General features: G+C 39.8%; 1 protein-coding gene across 2 annotated transcripts in view; it reads left to right on the top strand.

Annotated features, from left to right (window-relative positions):
- The window catches only part of Vps41 (VPS41 subunit of HOPS complex), a 151308-nt gene that overhangs the window by 105572 nt on the left and 19367 nt on the right, over nucleotides 1-26369 (top strand). For both annotated transcript variants that reach the window (XM_028789244.1, XM_028789245.1), the window contains exons 12-21: nucleotides 3065-3194; nucleotides 4677-4792; nucleotides 5998-6054; nucleotides 9745-9806; nucleotides 10750-10831; nucleotides 12019-12111; nucleotides 13025-13152; nucleotides 14371-14515; nucleotides 23685-23726; nucleotides 24296-24346. In XM_028789244.1, coding sequence (XP_028645077.1) covers nucleotides 3065-3194; nucleotides 4677-4792; nucleotides 5998-6054; nucleotides 9745-9806; nucleotides 10750-10831; nucleotides 12019-12111; nucleotides 13025-13152; nucleotides 14371-14515; nucleotides 23685-23726; nucleotides 24296-24346 — 906 coding nt within the window. The remainder of the gene's footprint in view (nucleotides 1-3064; nucleotides 3195-4676; nucleotides 4793-5997; nucleotides 6055-9744; nucleotides 9807-10749; nucleotides 10832-12018; nucleotides 12112-13024; nucleotides 13153-14370; nucleotides 14516-23684; nucleotides 23727-24295; nucleotides 24347-26369) is intronic.

Genomic DNA, 26369 nt, shown 5'->3' with positions numbered 1-26369 from the left:
CTCCCTGTTTCTTCCCTCCTCCTCTTCCTCCTCTTCTTCCTCCTCCTCCTCTTCTTCTTCTCTTCTTCCTCCTCCTCTTCCTCCTCTTCCTCTTCTCCTCTTCTTCCTCCTTTTCCTCTTCTTCCTCCTTTTCTTCCTCCTCTTCTTCCTCCACTTCTTCCTCCACTTCCTCCTCCTCCTCTGCCCCCCCCCCCGTTTTGCACCCTCAAATGGCGAGGAATAAAATAGGGAGAAAAGCCCAGGGAGCCCTTGTTAAGAAGTGGTGGCTGCACTTGAGCTTTTCTCTGAGAGAACACTTGCATTAGGAAGCCATCACTATAGTAACTGAAGCTCTAGGTGCCCATGTTGCTAGGCAATGAAAACGCTGTAGACATAAGTGAACCCTCAAACCTCCTAAAATCAATAGGGTTGGCTTCTAGCCCTATTTCAGGACATCAGTCTATTATTATTTTATTTATTCTTTGAAAATACAGAAAGGCAGAGGCTCCTAGGGGAGTTAAGAGCAGTGTTTTCTGATGAGGACTGTGGGGCAGATTGAGGATGTGATTGAACGAAACGAGGGAAGAAGCAATAAAATTGGAAAGGGGAAAGCCTAATAAACAACTGATCAAAAAATAAAAAGGAAAAGAAAAAGGGAAACCTGGGAAACGTGTGTTAATAAAGGGTATAAGAAAGGAGAAAACAGTGGGAAACAGTAGGAAGGCTATCTTCACAGGGCAGACTCCATAAGAATGCCTTTTCAGAGGAAGAAGTAAGAGCCTAGGAAGTTACTTAGTGTGTGGCATATGGAGATTCACTTTCTATAACATCAGTGTGTGTTTTCAGTTCTTAAATACAGAATAACAATAAAATTAGGGCCGATGAACGACAGTGAGTTTCAGGCACACCATTACCAATTTCTGTTTTCATGTTGAAAATCTGTGTCTATTAAATGTTCATTGGCTGCTTCTATTGGCTTTTCATTAATAGCCTCAAGTGTTTCCTATGTGATGCCTTCTGTGCACACACCTGTCTTCACTCTGGCAGTCACTGGTCCTTTGAGGGCCTCTGTTCTTCTGTACATTATTCTAGTCACTTCACGTGCATGTGTGTGCATGTGTGTGTGTGTGTGTGTGTGTGAGGTTTTCCTTGTGAGCCTGTTTAGAAGATGCATGCTATTCTATCCAGCTAAAGTGTCCTAATTTGTTAAGCTGTTCTACAATTCTCTGCTTTTCTTTCCTTCGTTGATAAGGCACAGGTTTTAAGAATTGAATTTTCCCATGTACTAGGGGATGGTGATAAAACTAAATTGCCGCTCTTGAGAAGCTCATAGATGAGAACATGGGCCATACAACTGGGAGCAAGGGCTGTAAAGTGACACAGGTCACGTCAGTCACACATCCCTTCACACATATAAAGGAAATTTTCTTCTTTCCTAACCCCAGTGCTAAAGAGCAAACTGCAGGGTTCTCCTACATACTTAGTAGATGCCCTGGCCCTGAGCTACACCTGCTGCCTTCAAAGCTTCATGTATGATTTAGTAAACTTCAGCTGGTTTTCATTTTGTTATGATTTTGACTTTTTTTTTTAATCATTTTCATTGCAGCCAATTTTTAAAAATATTTCTGTCTTTTTTCTCCATTTTTTGTTAAAAATTGAAATTTTTCTTCACATTTTTTCAAAGTTCTGATAAATCATGGTATATATAGTTGAGTGTCATTAGATGTAGCCCCATTGTGAGATACAAGGCTGGTATAATGGCTTCTTGGTTAAGAAAAGGGCTTAGAGAAATCCATTTTCCACTGTTTTAAGTAAAAGATAGAGCTTTGGGGTTTGTTTCTCTCCTTCCCACTCCATACCAGATGCAAATGTGTGTGCTGTTGCTGCTTTGCAGGTTGATGGCAGGAGAGGTTCATGCCTGTCACGCCCATATCCCAAAAGCACAAAACCAAATCAGAACCCACTTGATCCAGAAGTCTAGGGTTGACCATAAGTTTCAGTTTTCCAAAACATCCCAACCGTACCGTTGACTTACTTAACTTTAATCTTAATTTTTTAACCCTCAGTCTCTGTCTATAAAACTGAGAATAATAAAGCTTAATCACTTTCCAGGTATTGTTTGAGAACCCAGGGAGTGAGTGATCTCTGTATCATAGCCCTTGCTCCTCAAACCTGTCAGCTCACCTCTTTCAGAAACTGTAGTCACTGGCTATTTATGCTAATTATAGTAAATCAAATTGAAAATTGAGTTCCACCTTCACATTAGCCATATTGCTTGTGTTAAACAGCCATCTGCAACTAAGGTCTTCTATATCAGGTGGTGGAGATTCAGGCAGTTCCACCGTCTCAACAAGATCTGATATAGGAACGGATTTTAATCTCTGGCTTTTGGGTATTCCTAGTAAGCTTTGTCATATTAACAGTGATTTGAATAGTGAACTCATTTTTAATACTATCCTGCCATTCCTTATATTCATGTACCTGTAGTGTAGCTGTGTTTGCTACTGTTTGACCACAGATCCGTTCCTTTACACACTGCTGTGATGAAATACTGGGTTAAAGGAAGGTTTCACTTTGTCTCACAGTTTGACAGGACAGCTTATCTTGGTGGGGGCCTGTGATGGCTGCTGATCACACCGAATCCACCATGTGGAAGCAGAGAGATGGGGCTGATGCTTGTGCCTTGTGTTCTCCTTTTAGTCCAGGACACAGCACAGGGATGGTGCAGCCCACATCAGTAGTGGGGACCTGTTCCTTGTTCACTGAATTCTGGGAACATCTTCATACATGAATGCAGAAATATGTTTCCATGGTGATTCTAAATGCTATCAAGTGATGAAGATTCTCAGCAGCTACCACTGTGTTAGGACTGGACTCTGTGCCAGTCATAAGTGTCATAATTCTGTGTATTTTCACAAAATGATAACAAAATAAGACAGGATTAGGTGGCTGCTTGTGGCACGCTTTTAGAACTGAGGTCGTGTTTGTGCCAAAATGATAAATTCAAAACAAGTACGGATAGTTTGTTCATTTGTATAACCTAAGAAACATAAATAAAATGAGCCTTTTCTTGTTTTTCTCCTAGGAAAGAGAATACTGTGCAAGACCTAGATTGGACATCATCCAACCACTTCCAGAGACTTGTGAAGAGATCTCATCTGATGCTTTAACAGTCAGAGGCTTTCAGGAGAATGAATGTAGGGATTACCACTTAGGTGAGGCAGCAGAGATCTGCTTGTATGCCTTCTTATGCTTACTCTGTTCAGCTTACCCAAAGGGAACTTAAATATAGGTACTGACAGGACTTTAGACAGTACCTGGGCTGGCCTCTACCAGTAAGAGCCAGGGTTCTGGATTCAGAAATACTACATGTCTTTTCTGAGTGCTCATAGCAAAAAGGAGTGTTAGACATAGGACAGGAATCAAGGTGAGAAATTTATTCCTTGTTGTGTTTTTCTGTGTTGTTCCATCAAACCAGCTAGTCAGCTAGCTATGTTTGCTGTGCTGGGAATCAAACCCTTGGCTTTAAACATGCTAGGTAAACATTGTCACCCACCACATCCTAGCCCTGTTCTGTTTAAGTTACATTTAACTTGATAGCAAACAAAATGACTGTTGTTTCCCTCTCAGTCCAAACCTTGTGTTGCTGGAAGGTTTGCAATGGAGGCAAACCTAAGTGGCAGTGAGTCCTTCTGTTTGGAACTGAGTACTGAGAGATGGAAAGAGTCCCACCCCATCACAGGGACCACAGAATATTTGCAGAGTGGGTGGGTGAATACATTTAATCGCTGCTCAGGAGCTCTTTAGTCCTGCCTAGCAAGCCCATTGTCATATCCTTGTAAAATGCACTGAAGAAAAAGAAATACTTTAAGCTATTTAGAAATTTTCTCCTGCTTTATAAACAATAGACATCTTATGAAAATATTTTTAGTTTTCATTTGGACAAAAAAATGATGTATGACTCTACATACATCTGGTCCTTCTTATATGAACCTTCTAATTAGTTAAAAACTGTAAGAGTATATTTTGGATTTTGCAAAAACAATTATGATTCAGAACTGAAAACATATAGTCTGAGTATTTTGCTCAGAGCAAACTTGGTGGTATGCTCAGAAACCCTTTGGAGAGGTTTTATAATTGAATTCTGTAGGAGGTGCTCAGCATTGGCAACATGCTGAAATGATAGATTATGTCCCCAGGGCTTGGGCATCTGTCAGTTAGGCATTAGATGGCCTTGACCCTGGTGAAGAGGAAACATTTATTGTTAAGTGTGAGATGTAATTGTTCTGCAAGCTTAGAGCAGTACTGTAAGTACCCATAAATAAGGTTTATACACAGTAGATAAAGTCCAGTATGCGCTAGCACGGTCAGTTCGAATTCTGTTTGTTCATCTGAAGTCTGAATGTTAATGTAGTAAACTTAAAAGTTTAAGCCTACCTTATTTGTGATTGTTAATTTATAGTCATTTCTTGTAGCTCTTTCTCCTTGCTTCTCTTTTGAATAGTTTCACACCGGTGCATTTAAGAGCAGTCCATGTTGCCATGTGCATCCTCCTTGACTTTCCAGCACAGTCAAGCACACTTGGCTGCAGAGAGAGATAATTGACAGTTGAGTCTAAAATTGTAGGCTAATTCCATCCCCTGATACTATTGCCACTATGGAGTCACCCAAACTGTCCTTTCTCTCCTTCCTTCAAGAATACTCTGAAGGGGAATCACTCTTCTACGTCGTGAGTCCAAGAGATGTCGTCATAGCCAAGGAACGAGACCAGGATGATCATATCGACTGGCTCCTTGAGAAGAAGAAATATGAAGTAGCTTTGATTTTACTTTCTTGAAAGTATTGACTTGTCTGAAAATAGAAATGAAAAAAAGATTTTTATAGTAAATTTTTCATATTGAGTTAGTGTGCTTCAAACCAAAAACTATGTTATAATTTCTCTCTTAGAAATTAGTGAACAAAAGCATGCAGGTGAGTTTACAAGCTTTCCTGTTGGTGGGTGTGTTGGGGAAGGATGTGTGGTTCAGAGAGGGGGAGTCAGAGCTGACATACTAACGTTCTTATGATTATTTCCCTAAAGTGTTTCAGAGTTTTCTCTTTGGATATGTTGGTAAAATTGCTTATTTTATGTAAGGGAAACATACCAAATTTATTCTTTCTTAGAATGGTTTGAACTAATTTGGGTAAAACAATGCTGTCTACTTCTCTGAGCTTAGACAAGCTATTACCATATTGCTTTAGGTTAATTCATTTTTCAAGTGTTTCTTATATTGATTTAGTTCCTTATTTGTGTATGTGCGTATCTGTGTAAATGTATGTACATGTATGCATGTGTGCTTATACTTGTTTATCTGCACAGAAGATGGTACTGTATGTCCTCTACCACTCTCCACTTACTCTTTTTGAGGCAGTCTTTCCCTGAATCCAGTCCTCAGGTCTTCTCTGCTAATCTAGAAGACAGCAAGTGTAGCTACCCTCTGTATCACTGCCCTCAGAACTGGGCTTATAGGCATTTGGAGAGACAGACACTGGCTTGTTACATGGATGCTGGGATGTGAACTCGGATCGGCATGAATGCAAAGCATGCACTCTTAACTGCTGAACCATCTCTCCACCCCCTAGATTAAGTAAAATTTTATAAAATTTGTTTATGTGTTAAATATTTATGTGAAACCAATACTCATGAAACAAATACACAACTTCCATAAGCTTAGTTGTAGACATGAAAACAATGTCCATTCTTTACATTTTCTGAAACTTGAATGGCAAGTGCTCCTTATCCAGTATTTGTCAATGGCAGGTATCCTGTTTTTCCTTGAAGCCTAAGAGATTTTGTTACACGTTTGTTGACTTGTATGTGAAATGTGATTCCGCGATCTTAATGTAGGAATGCATTCAAGTGGGAATTAAATAAAAAGTCTTCCTTTGCACTTCCTTTGTCTCCCACTCAATCCTGTCCTCTCTTTCTCTCTCTCTTTTTTTCCCATGGCCCTTCTAATGACACTTGTGCAAACATAGGAAGCTTTGATGGCAGCTGAAATTAGCCAAAGGAACATTAAAAGACATAAGATTCTGGTAAGTTCAGCTTCATTATTTAAGCAGACTTGTCCTTACTAACTCATAAGGAAGTAGAGTGATTTGGAATGAACAACAAGTTCTTTGTGTCTGTTCATAATTTGTTTTGTACTAATTCTTTTACCTGGGAAAGCAGAATATTTCATTTTATCGAGTCAGTTTCTGCTTGTAAACAAGAGACTTGAACACCTGCTAGGATGTAGCTTTAGGAAATTTGGAAACTGCATTTGTGCAGTGCTCTTTCAGTACTAAGCTCTCTAGTTGACCGTGTGGAAGCCTCTTTAAATCATAGGTAAAATCACATTATCACAAAATGTATCATGACTGGTCTCTTCAAACTAGATTGCTTTGGTATGGCCTGATAACAAATTCAATTGCTTTTGTTATGGAGACTATTCTAGGAAATCAAATACATTTTTATTACATTTTGGAGGCTGGAAAAGTACAATGGCTAGAAACCAATTTCTTTGCTAAGTGTGACAGTGAGTTTGCAGGCAGAGACCTGACAGGAAATTATATCCTCCACATGTGAAGACTCTGGTAGTTACGTCATTGAGCCCATTGCCCTCGTTTACAAATGAATACTAGAAACTCAGCCTTCTATGGGTAGTTGGGTTTCCACACAAATTTCTATTACTTTCTTCATCTTAAAATTCTCTGTAAAACTGTGTATATAAACCTTAATTCCTGAACAATGCAAAACAATAAACTAATAAAAGGAAGAGAGAAAAATGAGATATTTTATTTTTAGGCACAGTTGAGGAAAATAGTAATTCTTTGGAACTGAAGATGGCCTTGTAACCTAGTGTGGTATATCGAAGGTACAGAGACTGAAGGGGTTCAGGCTTCTAGTTATGTGATGCAGTTGAATGAACTAACTACATACATAATTTTTAAAATTATGGTATAGGTAAAGCTAGACTAGATTCTGAAAGCAAATAGCTATTTAAAACATGGTTCTGATTTTGAACATGCAGAAGATAATTTAACCTCTTGTTTTAATGGCAGAGTAATGGAGAGAGGATCAGAGGGAGGCCAACTGGTATGAAGATCACTTAAGAGAAGCCTTAGTGTAGTTTGTGTAGTAAGATGAGGTCTGCTCAGGGCAGTGTAAGTGAAGATAAGCTGTTGGAGTCAAAGTCGATAGAGTACTGCCAGCAACAAACACATCAGCCTTCCACTGAGTTTGGAGAGGGCCACTCATGGCAAGTATGTAGGGTTGGAGGACAGAGGATCAGAAATACAGTTATTTAAAGGAAATGTATACAAAACACATTGAGAAGAAGGAGCAGTAGGCTATGTGCTGGGAGCTGACTGGAGCCCATTCAAAAGAAAGGGAGTTAAATGCTTGTGTAGCTAACTGAGCAGGTCAAAAAGCCAGACAAGTTCAGCTGCTGGTAATCACCCTGGATTTGGTAATATGAAAGAATTCTATGCTCATGCTGTTTATTTTCCTTGCGGCATAGGGAGTTAAGGTAATCATGTGAAAACTCACAGTGTGCTCCAGTGTCAGGTGATGCTTGTAGTATTCTGTGAGAGACATTTAGAAAGGCTTGCGCTAGGACAGAGTGTAGTCCTTAGCATTAATAGTACAGAACAAGAGGAAATGTCCAGAATGAGGGACACAGTAAGAGAAAGATCGACAGAATGAGTTGGAGATAGAATATGCCCACCTCTCATGAGAGCAGCACAGGAAAGAGAAGCTATTTAAAACAGCACAAGGGAGAGTAAGTCAGTTGGGAGTCAGTGTAGTGAGTGCAGTGCAGTGGAGTTGAGTTCATTCATGAGCTCATGCAGTTCAGTGCAGGCCAGCATAGGCAGTTGAAGCTAGAGAATGAGAAGGAGTCAAAAGATTAGAACAAATCGCCAGAGTTATTAGTTTGAGGCCAAACACAGCAATTCAGTAAGCCGCTGAGAGAAGCCAGATTGAATCAGTCAGCTTGGAGAAGAGTTTGAGCCACAACAGAAAAGTTGAACCAGCCAGCCAGAGTTCAGAAAGAACTAGAAAGAGTGAGCTTATTCAGCAATAACCTCAGAGGTTGGGACATTTTAGGCCTAGATTAGATGGTATGGAGGCTAGAAGCTTACAGGCCTAGGCCTAGAGATAGGTAGAGCAGAGAAAGAACCACACAGGGCTCAGCCCAAGCCACGTATCTGTACAGCTTGAGTGCAGCTCTCATCTCAACCCTTAGTCTGAAGAAATAAAAGTCACTTTTACATCTGGCACCCAACAGAGAAGCTTTGGCTTTAAAATTTGGCAAAAGGGCCAGTGAGATGGCTCAGTGGGTAAAGGTGCTTACCACCATGGCTAAGTGTTGAGCTGAGTCTGATCTTTGAGACCCACCTGATGGAAGGAAGGAACCAACTTTCACAACATGTCCTCTGATCTTTACTATGGCACAGAAGCACCCACATGTTTACATGCATATACCCACACATAAACAAATTCAAACAGCCACATTCAAAAAATAATATTAAATACACTGATACAAAAACAAAAACAAAAAAACCTCGGATACTAAGATCAGTGGTCTGATTTTAGAAAATTCCTTTAAGTAGGAAACATAATTTCTCATCTAGTAGTCATTAAGGAAGACATTTAATAGTCTAATAATGGTGATATTTCCATTTATATTAATCATGCATAGAACTTTTCCTATAGCGCAGTGTAACTTCTTTCAAGATATTCAGAGATGACTCTGGTGTCTAAGACCAAGTGCTATACATACTCACCAGGTATGGGTTCCATCTCATGGAATGGGCCTTAATTCAAATCAGATATTGGTTAGTATTCCAGCAAGTTTTGTGCCATCACTATACTATCATATCTTGAAGGCAGGTCACTATTGTAAATACAAAGGTAGCTGGGTTGGTGTTTACATTTCTCCTTTGGTGGTGTGCAGCGTATTTTCTTGTACCAAGAACATTAGCCAGTAGGAGTTAAGCTTTCTCTGGGCATGACTTCTCCATGTTCAGTGAGTTGTGTAGATGTTGTCTTCAGCACGGAGGCCTTACTGTCAGTTTGTGAAGAGCAACTTATAGCGTTAGCATCAGCTTAAGGTGTTTGGGTGTTCCCATGAGACCCTTTGGCCAACAACAGAATTAGATATAACCCAATTCTGGTACTGAAGCTTCATTTGGTACCAAGAAATGTTCAGTTTGGGCTCTGTCTCCCCTATTATTTGCAATTTTATTTATATCACCCTCATTTGTGTGTATGTGTTAGGAAGCTTCTATTGTATTACGTGTCCATACTACTATTTAAATGACCCTTGATTTTAGCTGTCTCTACATCCCATAGGATGATAGCCTGCCACTTCATTTTCTTGCATGTCTTTAGCCTTCTTCTGGAAGAGGCCATATTTAAGAGAAGACACTGGAAACAGACCTTTATATCCAATGACAACTTTAGGCTGTGTTTCTAGTTTCAGGGACTTTCTCTGGAAAGATATTAGAAGATTTTCATATGGAAACAGGACTAGATCTCTAAAACTAAATTATTAAAATTTATATAAAACAAATAAAAATGCATTTAAATCTAAATGTGCTGAGGGGTGACATCACCCAAGCCGTGACATAGACAGATATTGCCAGTGCTTCTCAGAGAACCCTGTGTCCTGTCGACTCTGACACTCAGCTCTTTAGGTGTTCTAGTTGCATTGTTGATTTACTTCGCTTGCCTTTCTATAGGATATTGGGTTGGCATATGTAAACCACCTGGTGGAGAGAGGAGAGTATGACATGGCTGCACGGTAATGACGGCTTCTTCAAGTTATTTATGGCTGACAGTGACAACAAAAATAAGTGCACTTCTGTTTTCTTTCTTGTTTTGCAATTGACTTTTTTTCATATCTTTCTAAAGGATATAAAAAGGTTTGGTGTAAGACACTAGCCTCCTGGATAGAATTAAAGGACTGTGGATATTAGCAGATTGTCACCTTCTACCACATAAGCCCAGTCCAAGTTCCCACAGCATAGCCTGCAGTGGGGAGGCAGAGTCTGCCTATAGGCTTGTGTTAAAGGTGACACCGGAGTTAGAATGCCTTCTCCGTCACTCTAGAAAGAGGAAGCAGACTTGCCTACAGCTCTTAAGGGAAGCACTCTGTGTACCCTCCAGTTTCTAGGGCCAATTTTGTTATACATTCCTTTGGAAAATAATTATAGCAAAGTACATCTCTATACAGTTCAAAGGAAATAGTTTTTCACAAAAGTGTAGTAACTGAATGAAAATGATGAAGCCTGTAAGATGCCTTCAGGCCTGTCTTCAGTGCCCTGAGATTATTTGAGACTCAGTCCTGCAAATAGTGTAGTAGGCTGGGCATCTGATTTTCTAAGTTTGTTTTTCATCTACTGTTTAAAGCTGACTTGGCAGAACCTGGCACTTAAGCTATAGTGAGTTTCCCTACACAAGTCCAAACCAGCAGTGCTTTCTGAATAAATAGGAAAGTCAGGGGAAACCACAGTCATGTGAAAGAGGCCCATTTTTCCCATAGCTATTTTGTACAGCTTTCATGGTTTCCATCAACTCCATCTCTAGTCAGATGAGTAATGGTGACACCTTCATGTTCATTAACACTAAAGCCCTGTCAGAGTTGTAGGAAGAGGGTTGCCTAAATTGCTGGGGAAATGTCCACTTACTCTATCTCTGTTCCTTCATTTACATTTTATTTCTTCCTGCAATGTTTTTGCTCCCAGAAAATGCCAGAAAATTCTTGGGAAAAATGCATCCCTCTGGGAATACGAAGTTTACAAATTTAAAGAAATTGGACAGCTTAAAGTAAGTTATTTTTATCTTAACCTTTAAGTTCTGCACTACAGTTTATTAAAAAGGGAATAAAATTGAGGCAAAGCAATTTGTGGTTGGGAAGTGTGTATTATCATGAAAGAAGAGTTAACCTTTATGTTATGTTTGGATCAAATGTATACATGTCTACCCTGTACTGGTGTCATTCAGGTGCTGTGTTTAGGCGTGATCTTGGGGAGCAGTTGTAATTTCATTTAGTAGACTTTACAGCATAACACTTTTTAAATTTACTTAAGAATTAAATTAATATTCTCTCTCTCTCTCTCTCTCTCTCTCTCTCTCTCTCTCTCTTTCTCTCTCTCTCTCTTTCTCTCTCTGCTTTTTCTTTTGTTGTGTTGGGCCCCACCAAGGGCTTCAGAAGTGTTAGGCAAGTGATATGCCATGAGCTCATTCTCCGCACTTGGATATTCTGTCACCTGCAAGACGCTTGACTGTAGCTCTGATGACAATCTCTACACCTGGGGCACATCATGCAGACCAGTCAGCCAGTTTTTATTTGTTTGAAGGATTTTTAAATTTTCATCATCTATAAGCCTTTTGAATACTCTATTGGAATTAAGAATATACTGTTAACATTTGTATCTTTTTTTAAAAGTTAAATTATAAAGAAATGGGCTTTAATGTGGTATTTTCATATACTGGTGGCAGTGTCACATGCTGGTGACATTGTCACATGGCTGGTTGCATTGTCACATGCTGGTGGCATTGTCATACACTAGTGACAGTGTCACACACTGGTGGCATTGTCATACTCTGGTGGCAGTCTCACATGCTGGTGGCATGCTTGCTTCATAAGATGGTTAGGTTTTAAAGTATTAATTGATGTGTTACACCAAGTATAAGGAAAGTTAAAAGAAATAGTTATTCTTCTAATTATATTTTCATGAATTAAGAAGAAAAGAATAAAGATTAATGCAACCACTTTTGTATTATTGATTCTTACATACATACATACATACATACATACATATATACATACATACATACATACACACACTTTCAAAAATATTTTGTAGCCTCCTGTTAGGTAACAGCGTTTATTTGAATCTTTTCCTAATGTTCCAAAGTGTCCAGATACCTAAAATGTTTAAGATTAAAACTAAGCTGTTATGTTGTCTGCATGTTTACCACTCCTGAAAGGACTTTTGCTTCCTCCCCAGGCAATTAGTCCTTATTTACCTCGAGGGGACCCAGTTCTGAAACCACTCATCTATGAAATGATTTTGCATGAATTTCTGGAAAGTGATTATGAGGTAGGGAATTCTCCCACAAACAAGGCTTGTTCTCAGTATGTGTTATGAAGCCTAGAAATTTGACTGCTTTATGCTTTCATGTTGGTGTCATGGATTTCATATAAAGTGATTTTAAATTATATCACCGAAGTTATCCTACTAATTCTTGTCCTATCAGAAACCTTCTGTTCTGACTGTGGCTGAAGAAAGCCTGCCTTGACTGTTCGGCTTGGAAACTTTCTCCTGTGTGTTGTGTCACGTTTGCTTCATTAGTACCACTAAGATAGAAATAATTTTCATTGTCATTACACTATAGAAGTAATTTAAGTATTATTTTCCATTTTCTCATCTTAAGGTTTAATTTTAAATGAGTGATCAATCATATAACGAATCAAGTAGCAGCATTTTGTAAGAACTCCCCATGAAAATTTTTGTCCTGTAGAAATACTAAAGATCAGGTTGCAAAAAAAAAAAAGCAAATGGAAGAAACGTAAGCCCTGTAGTGCACAATTGTAATCCCAACTACTCAAGAAGCCAAGGCAGGAGAATGTGAGTTTGAGTCAAGCCATCCTCACCTGTCCTCAGAAGTGGTGGACCACTTCTCTGGAGTCCCAACTTCTCCATTTTCTTTTCTTTCATTTTGCCAGTCAGGAAGTTCTCTAACCCTTGGCATGGAACCTTTCGATTTATGGAAAGTTCATTGCATAGGCATGATGACTAATAGAGAGGATAGAAACCCCGGGAGGCCTGGTGTGGTTACTTAGCATTCATCCTTCATGGGCAAGGGGCTGGACCCTGTGAAGGTGCTCTTATAATCCACTAACCTTTTATGGCCTGCATCGGGGCGTGGATAAAGAGCAAGAGAGGGCAGATTGTGAACATTATAGTACCACACTATGAAGAGTGTTCTTTTTCTTCTGTTCTTCTCTGGTAGGGCTTCGCCACATTGATCAGAGAGTGGCCTGGAGATCTGTATAACAATTCTGTGATAGTTCAAGCAGTTCGAGACCACCTGAAGAAGGACAGTCAGAACAAGACTTTATTGAAAACACTGGCAGAACTGTGAGTATGTTTTAGTTCTTGAAATCCCAGAATGGGGACGAGGCCTTTTCATTTTCCTGTATCTACTCTTAATTTGAATCCTTTGTGTAAGTCTTAATGAGTAACTAGATGATGAATGTATGAAGCTGAATTATAATGTGATCTATTTGCCAGGAGAATGTAGTGGTATGGATGGGTCCTGGTGAGGAGACAGAAGAGTACCAGGTTCCCTCAGGCTCTCCCAGTGAGCCAGGTTCTGGATTCTATTATTCTTAAGTCTGCAAGTCTGTTGCTTTTTTTCTGAACCAGAATCTTTATCTGTAAGATTACAGGGCACACTCACCTTGTAATAGCAATACTTTCAGATTTGAAAGTTGGGGCTTAGCAAGTGATGTTTGATGAATATGTTTTCATTTGGGGGCACTCCCATCTGACTTTGTGCTATATGTCTGAAACACAAAGATGAGCTAGACCCTCAAGGAGCCTCAGTGTAGGGCACCAGACGGTGTACCACAGCTCATTCAGAGAAGGAAGGGCTGCTACATGCCTTCCTCAGGACCCACAAACCTCACACTGCCCTCACTGATCAATTCTGTCAGAGTTGGAGAAAAGGATGCACAATGAGAAAAGGACACATGAGACTTGGCACCGGGGAGTCATGGATGTGGCATCCTAATGGAGAGCGCTCTGTGTTCTATCACAAGTGTCTTCTGGTGACACTGGATTCTTTAACACTGTTAGTATGAACAGAAGGGTAATTTCTGGTCAGCTGGCTTTCCTCACCTACATGAAGGACTTAGTGTGAAAACATTGTTTCAACGGAAAAATATATTTCAGCTTTATACAGCACCCCTACAAATGAGCTTCTGAAATACAACCCATTTGTCAGCTGAACAGTATACAGGAATTAAGGCCAATTCCTCTATTGATTAAGAAGAGCTTTTCCTTCATTCTGGACCATAGGTTCATGTCTGGAATATAGATTTCTATACAATGCGGAGGCTGAAGCTGCAAGAAGAAACAGTTATTACTTGAATACTATACATTTTTGTAAATTTGCTGAGAGGAAAGGCAGGCTTCTGAAAGGAGTACCAGGGGACCATGTATTTTAAATCTCAGTGAAGACCTGCCATAGTAATCTCTTCTCTTTGAACAACTATTTGAGCTTTTACGATTATGAAACATAATCTCTGTACATTTTAATTATTACCATTAATAAGTATTTTTTTTTATTACCAGGTACACCTATGACAAAAATTATGGCAATGCTCTGGAAATATACTTAACATTAAGACATAAAGATGTCTTCCAGCTGATACACAAGCATAACCTTTTTAGCTCCATCAAGGATAAAATTGTTTTATTAATGGATTTTGATTCAGAGGTAATACTTTTCTTATTACTATGTATTAACTATTCAAAGGTTAATCAGTGGCTCCCTGTCTAAGTGAGTCACACACTTGACCATATGCTGGCCATGCTTAGAGCCCTCTGACACACCACACACCGCTGACGTTAGCTGAAGGCCTTTCTTTGCATAGTTATTGAGAAAGCCATTGCAGCTAAATGCCAGGCACTTTTCTTGTGGTGGTGGTGGTGGGAGAGAGCTGGGGGTCAAACCCAAGGCCTGTATATAATACAGTAAGCATAGCTTCTTCCATTGAGCTCTCTTCCAACATCAGTGTAGTGCTTAGGCAGAGGTATTTGAACTTTAAAAACAAAAATAATCCATATGACTCATAGGAAAGAAAAATAACCTATGCTTTGGTTTATTGCACTGTTTTAATCCTTGTCTCAACATGAAAATTTAAATCAATTTCTGTTTAGAGTCTAAACTTTAGACCCTGTCCTAGTGTGTGTTTTGTGGTGATAAAGACTATGGCCAAAAGCCACTTGGAAGGAAAAGGTTGACTTGGCTTATTATACTCTGTCCCCGACCATTGGGGGAAGCCAGGGCAGGAACTCAAGATCTGAATCTGGAGTCAGGTGCTGAAGCAGAAACCATGGAGGAATGTTGCTTACTGCCTTGCTTCTCCTGGTTTGCTCAGTTAACTTTCTTATACACTCTGAACAGCTCACAAGAGGTTTAACAAAGTGACACATTCTCTCTCTCTCTCTCTCTCTCTCTCTCTCTCTCTCTTTCTCTCTTTTCCTCTCCCTCTCCCTCTCCCCCTTTCTCTCCTCTTCTCTTTCCCTTTCTCTCTTTCTTTCTTCTCTCCCTTTCCTTACCCCTTTCTCTTTCTCCTTCTCTTGTCAACTCACCCTCTCTCTCCCTTTTTCTCGCATTTTCTTCCTCTGTGCCTCTGCCTGTCCCTTCCTTTCCCTCTTTTGCTTGTCTCCAGTCATTGTAAAAATGAATCTAATTAAAAGTACTAACACAAGACTTCTATTTGGAAAATAAATTATAAAGTATTCTCTACAAGCTCCGGAAAGATGAGCACATTTACACAAGGAACACACTACACCTAAGGATGTTCTGTGCAGCAATGTACACTGGAGGATGCTCTGTGCAGCAGTAGTCTTCACAACAGCTTCTCCTCAGAGTTGCTTCTAATCAGTTGGGGCTATCGGCCTACAGAGAATCATGCAGCCCCAGGCATTCAGGAGTGTGGGGGGGGGGTGCAGGGGGGGAGGAGATTCTGATTATAAGGAATACAAAGAAGCATGTCATTGATGAAGGAAAGGAGATGGCAGCTGAGGAACAGGCACACTTTCTTGTGTCTCCAAAATTGAAGAAAATTATGGAAAGGCAGCAGAAGATCACAGTGTTAGTCAAGTATAAAAGACTAGATAAACACAGCAGTGTGGGATGCTAGGCCACAGGAACACCTACACACTTGCACCCAGAGCACTGAACAAAGCCGCAGGGAACAGGGGAGTTCTCCCTCCCACTCTGGCAAGTCAAAGAACAGAGTGAAGGAACCCTCTAGAAGCAAAGAGAACAAAACAAAATCAAAAGACTAATAAGCTATATGGAACAGACACTAGGAAACTACTACCTGGGGCAAAGAGCAAGAAAATCCTACGAGATTACAAGTCAAAGCACAGGGCGAGAAAGGGCAACAGTAAGAGCAGGATGTCTTAAGTACACCTGCAACTCCCATAGTCTGCCTACTACCCACCAAGATATTTGAGCCAGAGCACAGCAGAACCATGGGAACTCTCTATAGGTGACCTGAACTGAGATGGAGAAGAGCAGACCTTCTCAAGCTAAGCCCAAAGCCTGACAAATTGACAGCCTGAGGCAAGCCTGTCCAGCAAAACAGCAGATAAAGTTATGGGATTGGCCATATTAGGGCTCCAGACATGAAATCCTTGGGGGAAGTATGGCCATCCCAAACACACATAAAGTAGTGGGAGAGGAGAATGCAGACACATAATCTTAGGCTTGGAAACTCCTAAGGAAAGAGCTCTGATACCAACTGACACTTGTGCAGAAATTCAACCCAGGTTGCCTCTTTGAAGTCCACTGAGAGAGAAACTGTATAGCAGCCATCTGGTGTAACAGGTTTGATCTGTAGTTATAATACAAATAGCAGAGCTCCCATCACCAGAGCTTCTCCATAAGACAGAGGCTAGACCTCACATCACCCAGCAAGGAGGAGATACTAACACTGTAACACTTCTCAATTTATCTCTATGTCCCAGGGTTTTTTTCCTTTACAAAATGTCACTCATGTAGATATCTGTTTTCTCTTCATATTGCATAGATAGATGTTGTGACTGTTCCTTCCATTTCTGACCTATTCTGTGTTTTCATGATTGTTTCTCTGAGCTGGGCCCCATATATTTTCCCTGTCACTCATACTTCATTTTCTCACTGTTTTACCTCCCATGCATTTTACTGTTACTTCTTATCCATTAGTTTCTATAGCTTTTCCATAGCTCTAATCATCTTTAAATTCTCCTTTCCATAACAGTATCTCAACTGCTACTTCCTATTTACTTTTGCCTCCTTTGTCTTTTATTTATTGAATTTGAATTTTTGTTTCTTTTTGTTTTGTTGTTTTTTTGGTACTGTTGTTTTTTCAGGGTTTCACTGTGTACCCCTGGCTGGCCTAAAACTCACTGTGTCAGCCAGGTTAGACAACCATGTGCGTCTGCCTTCTGAGTGCTGGAATTAAAGGCAAGTGCCACCAGGCCTAGCCTTCTGTCTGTTCTTCGTTGCTTCAATTCTAATCCCTAGTCTTGTTCATCGTATTTTTTCTCTATCAACATTTTTTACCATCTTAGTGCACATCATAATATCCATGCCCATTTATTCCCCCCAAAGTTATCACCAAATTTATGAGTCATAGCAAAAGGAGAATTTCAAGTTATAGTTGTTGTTTTTATAATCCTGGCAGGATATTTCTCAAATCCAAAGAAAGAGATGACTATCCAAATGCAGGAGGTATTAGGATGCCAAACAGACAACTCTAGAAGGAAGTTCCTCATATCATACCGAGTTAGAAGCAGCACTTGCTCTTTTCACTATTACGGTGTTTGCACAGCAGACCTGCCTGCCTGTTGTAGTGGCTTCTACAGTTAGTATTGAGCATGTGAAGCAATATTAGAGACTGCCTCATGTCCAAAGCATGTGGACAGAGGCTGCAGCTCCTGAACTTATCTCCAGCTTAAGAGTAAGTGAGAATGCTACAAGTTGGTTCCACATGAACATTCCAGATACTTTCACTGAAAGAATATTGTGATTAAAAAGAAGTAAATCCAACATGTATACATCCCAGTACAAATATACAAGAAATATGCAGACCAAAGCAAGGAATTCAAAAGAAGACATAAACTTCTGATTGAACTGGGTGAGGATACAAATTAACAGTTGAATGAAGTAGCAAAATAACTATGGAATATTGGAGGGTAAATTCATTAAAGAGCTAGAAATACTGAAAATCTCAAAATGAAATTTTGGAAATAAAATAACTCAGTTGGAAGGCTCACCAACATGGATTAAGTAGATAACAGAATTGGGTCTGGAAGATGAGGTAGATGAACTAAAGCATTCACACACAAACAAGGAAAAGGAATACACATTTTGAGCAGACCTGGGTGAGATCTATGGGACACCATTAAATGACCAAAATCATAAACATGAGAAGAAGTAACGGCAAGCTTAATGTAGACATAATAATAAGGTCATGCATAACATTTCCCAAGGATAGGGGGAAAGATGGCCATGTAGATATCAAAATTAATTAAAATGCTAAACCAGTAAGACTAGAAGAGACTTTTTCTACATCATGTTATATGTTAAAAACACTAATTATGTAGAATAAATAAAGAATGTTTAGAAGCTGCACAATAAAATGAATCAGGTGCAAAGGCAGACCATGAGTGTGACAACAGGAAACTCTTTAAGATGAAAATACATGTAGCCCAAGCTAGGAAAGATCTAAGAACTGACAAAGCTACCATGAAAATTGAAAGAGAAGGAACACTTTTTCATGATAAAGACAGACTAAAGGGACTCATGAGTATCAAGTCAGCACTGCCGAGGATTCTTGAGAGAAATGTACACACTGAAGAGAAAGGTGAGAATAGCCTGAGGTCCCGGGAGAGAACAAAGTGCACTACAGCAGCTGATGCACAAATGAGACTCCCCCAAGAACCAGACGTTTCAAAACAACCATGTTACAGCCACTGATACACACTTTCCAGTAGTGACTCAGTATTAATGGCTGTAACTCTCCAGTCAAAAGATACAGACTAGGGCTGGTGAGATGGCTCGGCAGATAATGGCACCTGACACCAAACCTGACAGCCTGAGCTTGATCCTATGCACCCACATGGTAGAAGGAGAGAACCAATTCCTGAAAGTTATCTTTTGTCTTCCGTACACACATGATGATGTAATTATTTTAAAAAGGGCTGCCGGTCAAGCTATCTATGCTGCAGCGGCTCTGCCTAGCTCAGCTGCCGTGTTTCTCAGCCTGAGGCCACGTGCATGCTGCAGCTAGAAATGGCCCGCTAGAAACACCAGCCCTGCCACCCATGAGACACCAGCATGGGAGATGGCTCTTCCATGCTGTCTCCTCAAGGCTGGGCATTGTCCAGACCATCCCACCAACAAAGTGGGCCGGTAGAAAAATGAGTCTCTAATGCTTAAAGATTGATCAAAGGCTTTATATGTTTGGTAATGCTCAATAACAATATGCCCATACAAAGAGAGTTGTTTCCCAGTTAGCTAACCTAAATAAAAGTTGTTACCCATGACTGCTCTTCATACCTGTGTGGCTCTCCATCGACCTACATCTCTGTTCTCCCTAGCTCCTCCTCTTCCTTTTCCTCTTCCTCTCCTTACTCCTTTTCCTCTCCTTACTCCTCCCACCGTAGCTCCTCCTACACACACACATCCTTAAAAACAAAATTAATAAACAATTATTTTTTAATGACGGAAACTAGAACATTGGATTAGAACAGTACCTTGTCTTAAGATAGAAAAGAGTACTCCAAACAAATAGAACATTGAAAGCAGGCAGGTGATACTGTTATAATGTCAAACAAAATGAACTTTAAATAGAAATTAGAAAACAAAGTCACTTTATATTCAGGGAAGCCCATCAGGAAGATTTGACAGTTTTGACCATCTGTACACTGAACATTGCTTCATGAAACAAACAGTGCTGGATGCAAAGGCAGTTTGTCGAAGACAGTAATGGAGGGTGACTTCAATGTCTCACTCTTGTCGATACACAGGTCATCACACATAATTTTAAAAAGAATCAGAGGGGAGAGGTAAGTGGCATCACAGAGCAAAGGGAGTTCTCAGATATCTGTACAAATTTGCACACGTGTGGTGTACAATACACATTCATAGGAACCATGGAACATTTTAAAGCATACCACAGTTTATATTAACAAAAAGCAAGGCTTAACAGATACAGCAAAATTGAAACAATTTATTCTGTCTTGTCACAGTGGAATAAAACTGGATGTCAGTAAAAAGAAAATTTACAAGCTTGGGTGGATTAACACATTGTTGAATAATGAGCAGAGCACCACAGAAATCAGGAGGGAGAATAAACTCCCTGGAAACGAGTGAGAGTGAAAACAGCATAGCAGAGCACAGCCTACAGGGAGAGTAGTTCTAAGAAGGAAGTTTGTGTAAATAGGTGTTTACATTAAAGTCACCGAGATCTCAAATAAATAACTTAATGATTCATGCGAGGATCATAGAAAATAAGTGCAAGCCCAACCCCAAATCAGTAGATGGAAAAAATAATAGAATACAGGAGAATGCAGCTGGAGACGGTTTAGTGTTTTCTGACACCGCCATGGAAGTTCATATCTATCTCTAACCCCAGTTCAGGGGTTCCAATGCCACCTTGTTTCCATGAGCACTGGGTACAGAAGTGGTGCACATACATGCAGGCAAAACATTCAGGTACATAAAATTTAAAATTGTTTTAAATCATGGCAAAAATAAAATTGAAATGAGAAAACAGTACAAATATTATGAAACACGACTTGGTTCTTTGAAAAAATAAACTTTGGCAAACTATAGTCAAACTAACAAAAATAATTTCTAGATATGTACTTATTAAAGGTAAACAGCCATGAGGCTGTGAACAAATTAGACAGCTATGTCACAGAACATGAAGTGATTGAAGAAATAAAACATAGTCCAACTATAAAACCTAGACTGGGTTGAATTCACAGTTGAATTCTGACAGGCCTTTAAAAAATTAAGACTGTGCCCTTCAGACAGTTAGACAGAAAGGGAAGAGTGTCTGCCCACCTCTTTTTATGTTGTCACCATTGCCCTGCTATAACCAGGTAAAAACATACTTACACACAAAAGACAATTGTAGGCCAGTCTCCTAGATGTGTGTAAATGTCAAAGATTTCAGTATAAATACTTTCAAAGTGAATTCCGCTTAACAGAAAAATGTTTCTTGAGAATCAAGTTGACTTCACTCCTGAAATATAAGAATGGTTCGATAAATGTAACATGTGTTAACAGACTCAAGGAAAGAAATCACAACTTCACCAGGGTAGGTGTAGAAAGCAACCCTTGGAAAACATCTGAAAAAGCTCAGCATTCATTCATGATAAAACAAAAATAGAAGTAGAAACGGAGCTTAACCATGACAAGGACAAAGTACAACAGACATATAACCAACATACTACAAAGGAAAAAAAAATCCAAAGAAAAGTTGTATATAAGAGAAAGATTTCTAAGTCTCCAGCTGGTGGATTAACTTGGAGTCTTAGGTGGAACAAGATAAGGAGGAAACAAAAGAGATTTGAATAAAGGAAAGGAACAAAGCATCCTTATTTGCAGGCATGTGCCTATACATAACAGAAGATGCCACTGAAACTCCTAGATCTTGTCAAAACTTTGAGCAAAATAACAGAATCTAAAATTCACATGCAAAACTCAGTAACACTCTTGTATAACAATAGCAAACATGCTGAGAAATAAACAAGTGTTTTTTGTTTTTGTTTTTTAAAAATAACACACACATATTGATAATACTCTCTCCTCCTCCAAAAAAAAAAGAACCTTGGAATAAATCTAGTCAAGAATATGAAAGACTTCTTGTATTAGTCATGGAATCTCTTATAAAAGAAATACTTAGTTGGAGTTGGCTTACGGTTTCAGAGGTTTAATCCATTATCCACATGTCTGGGAGCATGGCTGTGTGAACTTACACATGAGAGCTGAGAGTTCTACATCTGGATCTGAAGGCAGCAGAGAGAGGCAGACACTGGACCTGGGTGAGGCCCTTAAAACCCTAAAGCCTACCCCCAGTGACACACTTTCTCCAGTAAGGCCACACCTACTCCAGCAAGGGCACACTTTTAATCCTCCTCTGGTAGAGCCAGGAAATATAAGTTCATCTTTAGCCACTAAGTAATTCAGGTTAAAAGTGTATTAAAAAATGCCCTCTCATCTCAGAGTTATAGTTGGCGTGGCTTTCATTAAGTAAACAATGAGGAACAGAACCTCTTTGAAAGAGTGTGATTTAGTCTAGCTAGTGTGGGGTCAGCATGGAGCGTCCTGAAAGGTAAAAAAGCATATGACCCAGCTGTCAAACTTGTGCAGTCTTACACCTGAAGGGCTCAGTGACAAGTCTTTTGCTTCTCGCAGTACTATATCCAGTGTTCACATTAAGAGACTCTGTGTAGGTTTCTGTCAACAGATGAATGGATAAAGATGTGGTATATATGCACAGTGGAGTTTTATTCAACCATAGAGAACAAAAGACCATGTTAAACAGAGTAAGACTCGGAAAGGGGAATCACATTTTCATTTGTGTGACTCTTGAGAGCATCTGGTGTAGAGTTAGACCTTTAATGCCAGCCCTGAAGGCAGAGGCAGGAGGAAGGGTTTCTGTGTTGGAGACCAGCCTGGTCTACATATCAAATTTAAGGCAAATCAGGGCTACATAGTGAGACCCCGTCTCACTATGGAAGGAAGGAAAGAAGGAAGGCAGGAAGGCTGGCTGTCTGAGAGATCCAAGGGACTAGTAAGACAGGAATTCAAAAGAGTATGGGGGATGAATGTAGTCAAAGTTGGTAACATACTTGTATGAACATCTTTATGAAGCCCATTACTCACCAGAAATGCACTAATAAAAAAAGATGAGATGCTCATATAAAATTTCATTACAGAGTGAGTGAGTGCTCAGACAGTAAAGACACTTGCCACCAAGCCTGAAGACCTGAATTTAATCCCTAGGGTCCTTGAGGTAGAAGTAGAGAACCTATTCCTGCAAATTATCCTCTGGCTACACAAGCTCTGAGATACGCATGTGTGTGCACATGTGTGCATGTACATATTCAAGTATGTGATTTAGAAGAATTAATTATATTTTCCTTATCCATTTTCTCCTGTGTCTTGAAAGTCTAATTACCATATGCACCAGTGAGAAAAAGATGGCTGAACTGAAACTCATTGCTGTTTAAAGAATTTGAACCAAAGTTAAGCGATCATAGTTTTTTAGTTAGAAAAGATCTTTGGAATAATCAGACACCCTCATTTATAGAGAAATGACATTTGGAATAGACATTAGTAACAGAGTCAGGAAAACCAGAGTTTTCTGTCTTGTGGGCTGCCGTTCCATTACCTCTTGTTGTAAACTAATTGGTGTTTTATGAATGCAGTAAGTGGTAGAGAAAAGTCCACCAGTTTTACATATTTGGGAATCAGGCATTTTCCTTGTTTCCCTGGGGTTAACCTGTTCTCAAGCCAACCCTTACTTCTGTGATTGTGATAATGTGATATTCTCCAGAGCTACCAAGGATCAGACATCAAGGGGCTAGAACATGTTGCCTATATTTTGAATACATTAGAAACTATCACATTTGGTAAAAATAGAACATCACAGCAGCTTAACAATGTACAAAACACACAGAACTTGGATTAAGACACATTTGAATGTGCATTCCTTTACAAATGACATTTTATATACAGACCATTTATGAAGCTCAGTGCTTCTTAAGTGTAAGAAGTAAGGCCTCGCCCTGCATAAACTGGTGGTTTGTGGACTGCAGTGTGTTTACTGTTCATGTGTGACAGACAAGTGACTATGGCTGTATTTATATTTCAGAAAGCTGTTGACATGCTTTTGGACAATGAAGATAAAATTTCAGTGAGTCTTTTCATATGTAATAGATCTGTTCTTTGTTGCTAATAAGAACACATCACAGACTGCATGCTTGAGAGATAAGAGGTTTACCTGGCCTTCTGTCTGGACCAAGGTCAAGAGGCTGCACTTGGTGATGGCCTTCTTGCTGGCAGAGTGGCAGATCATTGTGGGGTGTCACATATGAGGACATAGCATGAGCCTATCTCTTGTGAGAGGTCAGGTATCCACCCTGGAAGAAAGAAGACACATGCAAGATAGCTGTGGCCAGGCCTGCTCTTTAGAACCGTACGCTCTCAGACAACCTGTCTCACTCAGAGTCTAGTTTGGTCCCTTTGTATGATAATCAGTCACCGCCCACTAGGCCCTTCCTCAGAAAGAGCCCCACTACCTTTTAGCAGTCACATTAGGAGTCAAGCATGGAGTCAAGCTTTGGTGGGAACAAGCACATTCAGGCCATATCATGTGTTACTAGATAAGTATATGCAGTACTTTGCCTACAGGAAAGTGTCTCAGGTGATTTGTAAATACGATTGTCTCATCGTAACTGCTCTTTCATTTTTCTTTTTCCTCAGATTAAAAAAGTAGTAGAAGAATTAGAAGACAGGCCAGAACTGCAGCATGTGGTGAGTGTTAGTTTTCTTTGCCCTTGTCTGTGGGAGTGTCTATGCAGGGAACGTTTCTTAGAGAACACTGTTCAGATTGGAGATTTGACCACAGACAGTATGAAGGTATTCTAGAATGGACGAATGCTGAAACTCTGATGAGGAACTAATCATAGCACAGGTGGTTGGAATTTGATTTACAATTGAGTTGGGACCTTTATAAAAAGGTGTTCTGTTTTCTACCATTCTTTGCCTGAGAGTATCTTTCCTCTGTAGTTGTTATTAAATAAATCATGTCACAAGTCACAGCACAGGCCAGTAGTGCAACATAGATACCAAGCCCTGGTATTCTGTGTCCAGGAACAGAGTTATAGCTTCTTTTCTCACCCACACTGTAGCTAAGCCTGACTCTTCTATATAGGTTTGACTGTATTATGAAGGCTATTATTAGTCTAGATTTCTTCGGAGGCTCCTTTGATTCCATGTATCATGTCATCCAGGGAGTAGAGCAGGAGTAGTGTCTTAGGTCTCTATTGCTGTCCTCAAACACCATGACCAAAAACAACTTGGTGAGGAAAGGGTTCATTCTTAGAACAACTCTCAGGTCACAGTCCATCACTGAAGGCAAGGCAGGAACTCAGGGCAGGAACCTGGAAGGAGGACGTGAAGCAGAAGCCATGGAGGAGCACTGCTTGCCCCCATAATTTCCTCAGCCTGCATTCTTCGAGAGTTTAAGACCACCTGCCCAGAGATGGCAAGGGCCACAGTAGGTGAAGCCCTTTAACATCAATCATTAATCAACAAAATGGCCTACAGATTTGTCTACAAATCCTGTGGTGGTATTTTTTTCAGTTACAATTCCCTATTCCTAGATATGTCTTAAGTTCGTGACAAGTTAACAAAAAACAACCAGCACAAGGAGATGTTTCCTATATGCTTTAAAAACATAAGGAATGCTTGAGTGGCCCTGGGGATTATCCCAGTAGGGATAATCTTTGCTCTGAAAGTATAATGTTCTATTTGAAAGTCAGCTTCTATGCTGAAGGCCTTGAGGATTCACAGATGGGAGTGTAAGCTGTATATATTCTGGTTTTGTTTATTGCTCAGGATTTAATGCAGGTACTATTACCATAGCTTTCACGACCAAAAATCCTCAAGATTACCTGCTTGCCCAAGCCGGGCTCCACTCTACTAGTTGTCATAAAGCTGCTTATGGAGCAATTTCTGACCTTCTTAAGCTATAAGCAGAGCTATGGGAAGCATTACTGTGCAACAGGGTCACCAGTGAAAAGAGTGGCAGCTATCACACTCAAATAGTCATTTCTGTTACCCAGAAGTATGATGTCTTTATTACATGTGACTGGTAAGCACATCCTCAGGGAAAGCACCATGTCCTGGTCACATCCAGACCCCACTGCAAACAGCCTGTTAGCAGTCCTCATCAGACTTTAGCCCAGCAAATGACCTCAGTGTGGCTGTTCCATGTCCCCTTCTTGCCCCCCAGAGAAAAGTGAGCACCCCAAGGGATGACTCTTGCAATACATATGTAGGTCTCAGCATTGTCTATAGCCCCAAACTCACACTTTGAGGCAAACCGAGGCTCTTTGTCTATTATGAACCTATTCACCTGGTTACAAACACTCATGGCCTGAGTGTACTTTATGTGGTTAGTGTGATCATGTCTGCCTCCATCTGGTGGGTTATAGGCTTGTGTTTGTATTTAACATTAATACTAAGTATCCATTTTGTGGTATTATGCAATAAACTCAATCTTTTTAGTAAAAAAGAAAAAGAAAAATATTCCCTTTGGAGTCCAACTGTTTGAAACAACTGTACTCTTTTTATTATTTGCTTTTGTTTTCTGGTACCATCAATATGGTGCAATTTAATTGCAAAAGGATCACATTGATTCTCTAAAAATGGATATATGGAGTATATAATGATTAATTTAGTTCCTTCTGTGATTTTTTTTAGAACAGTTATGTTGTCACCCTGTGCCTTTTCATGTAAAAGAAAAAGACTTTTCAAAGACTTGTTATTTTTA

The sequence above is a fragment of the Grammomys surdaster genome, unplaced genomic scaffold (genome assembly GCF_004785775.1).
Source record: "Grammomys surdaster isolate TR1022 unplaced genomic scaffold, NIH_TR_1.0 125807, whole genome shotgun sequence".
NCBI lineage: Eukaryota > Metazoa > Chordata > Mammalia > Rodentia > Muridae > Grammomys > Grammomys surdaster.
The sequence above is the reverse complement of the archived record's forward strand: the minus strand, read 5'-3'. Positions and strand labels throughout refer to the sequence as shown.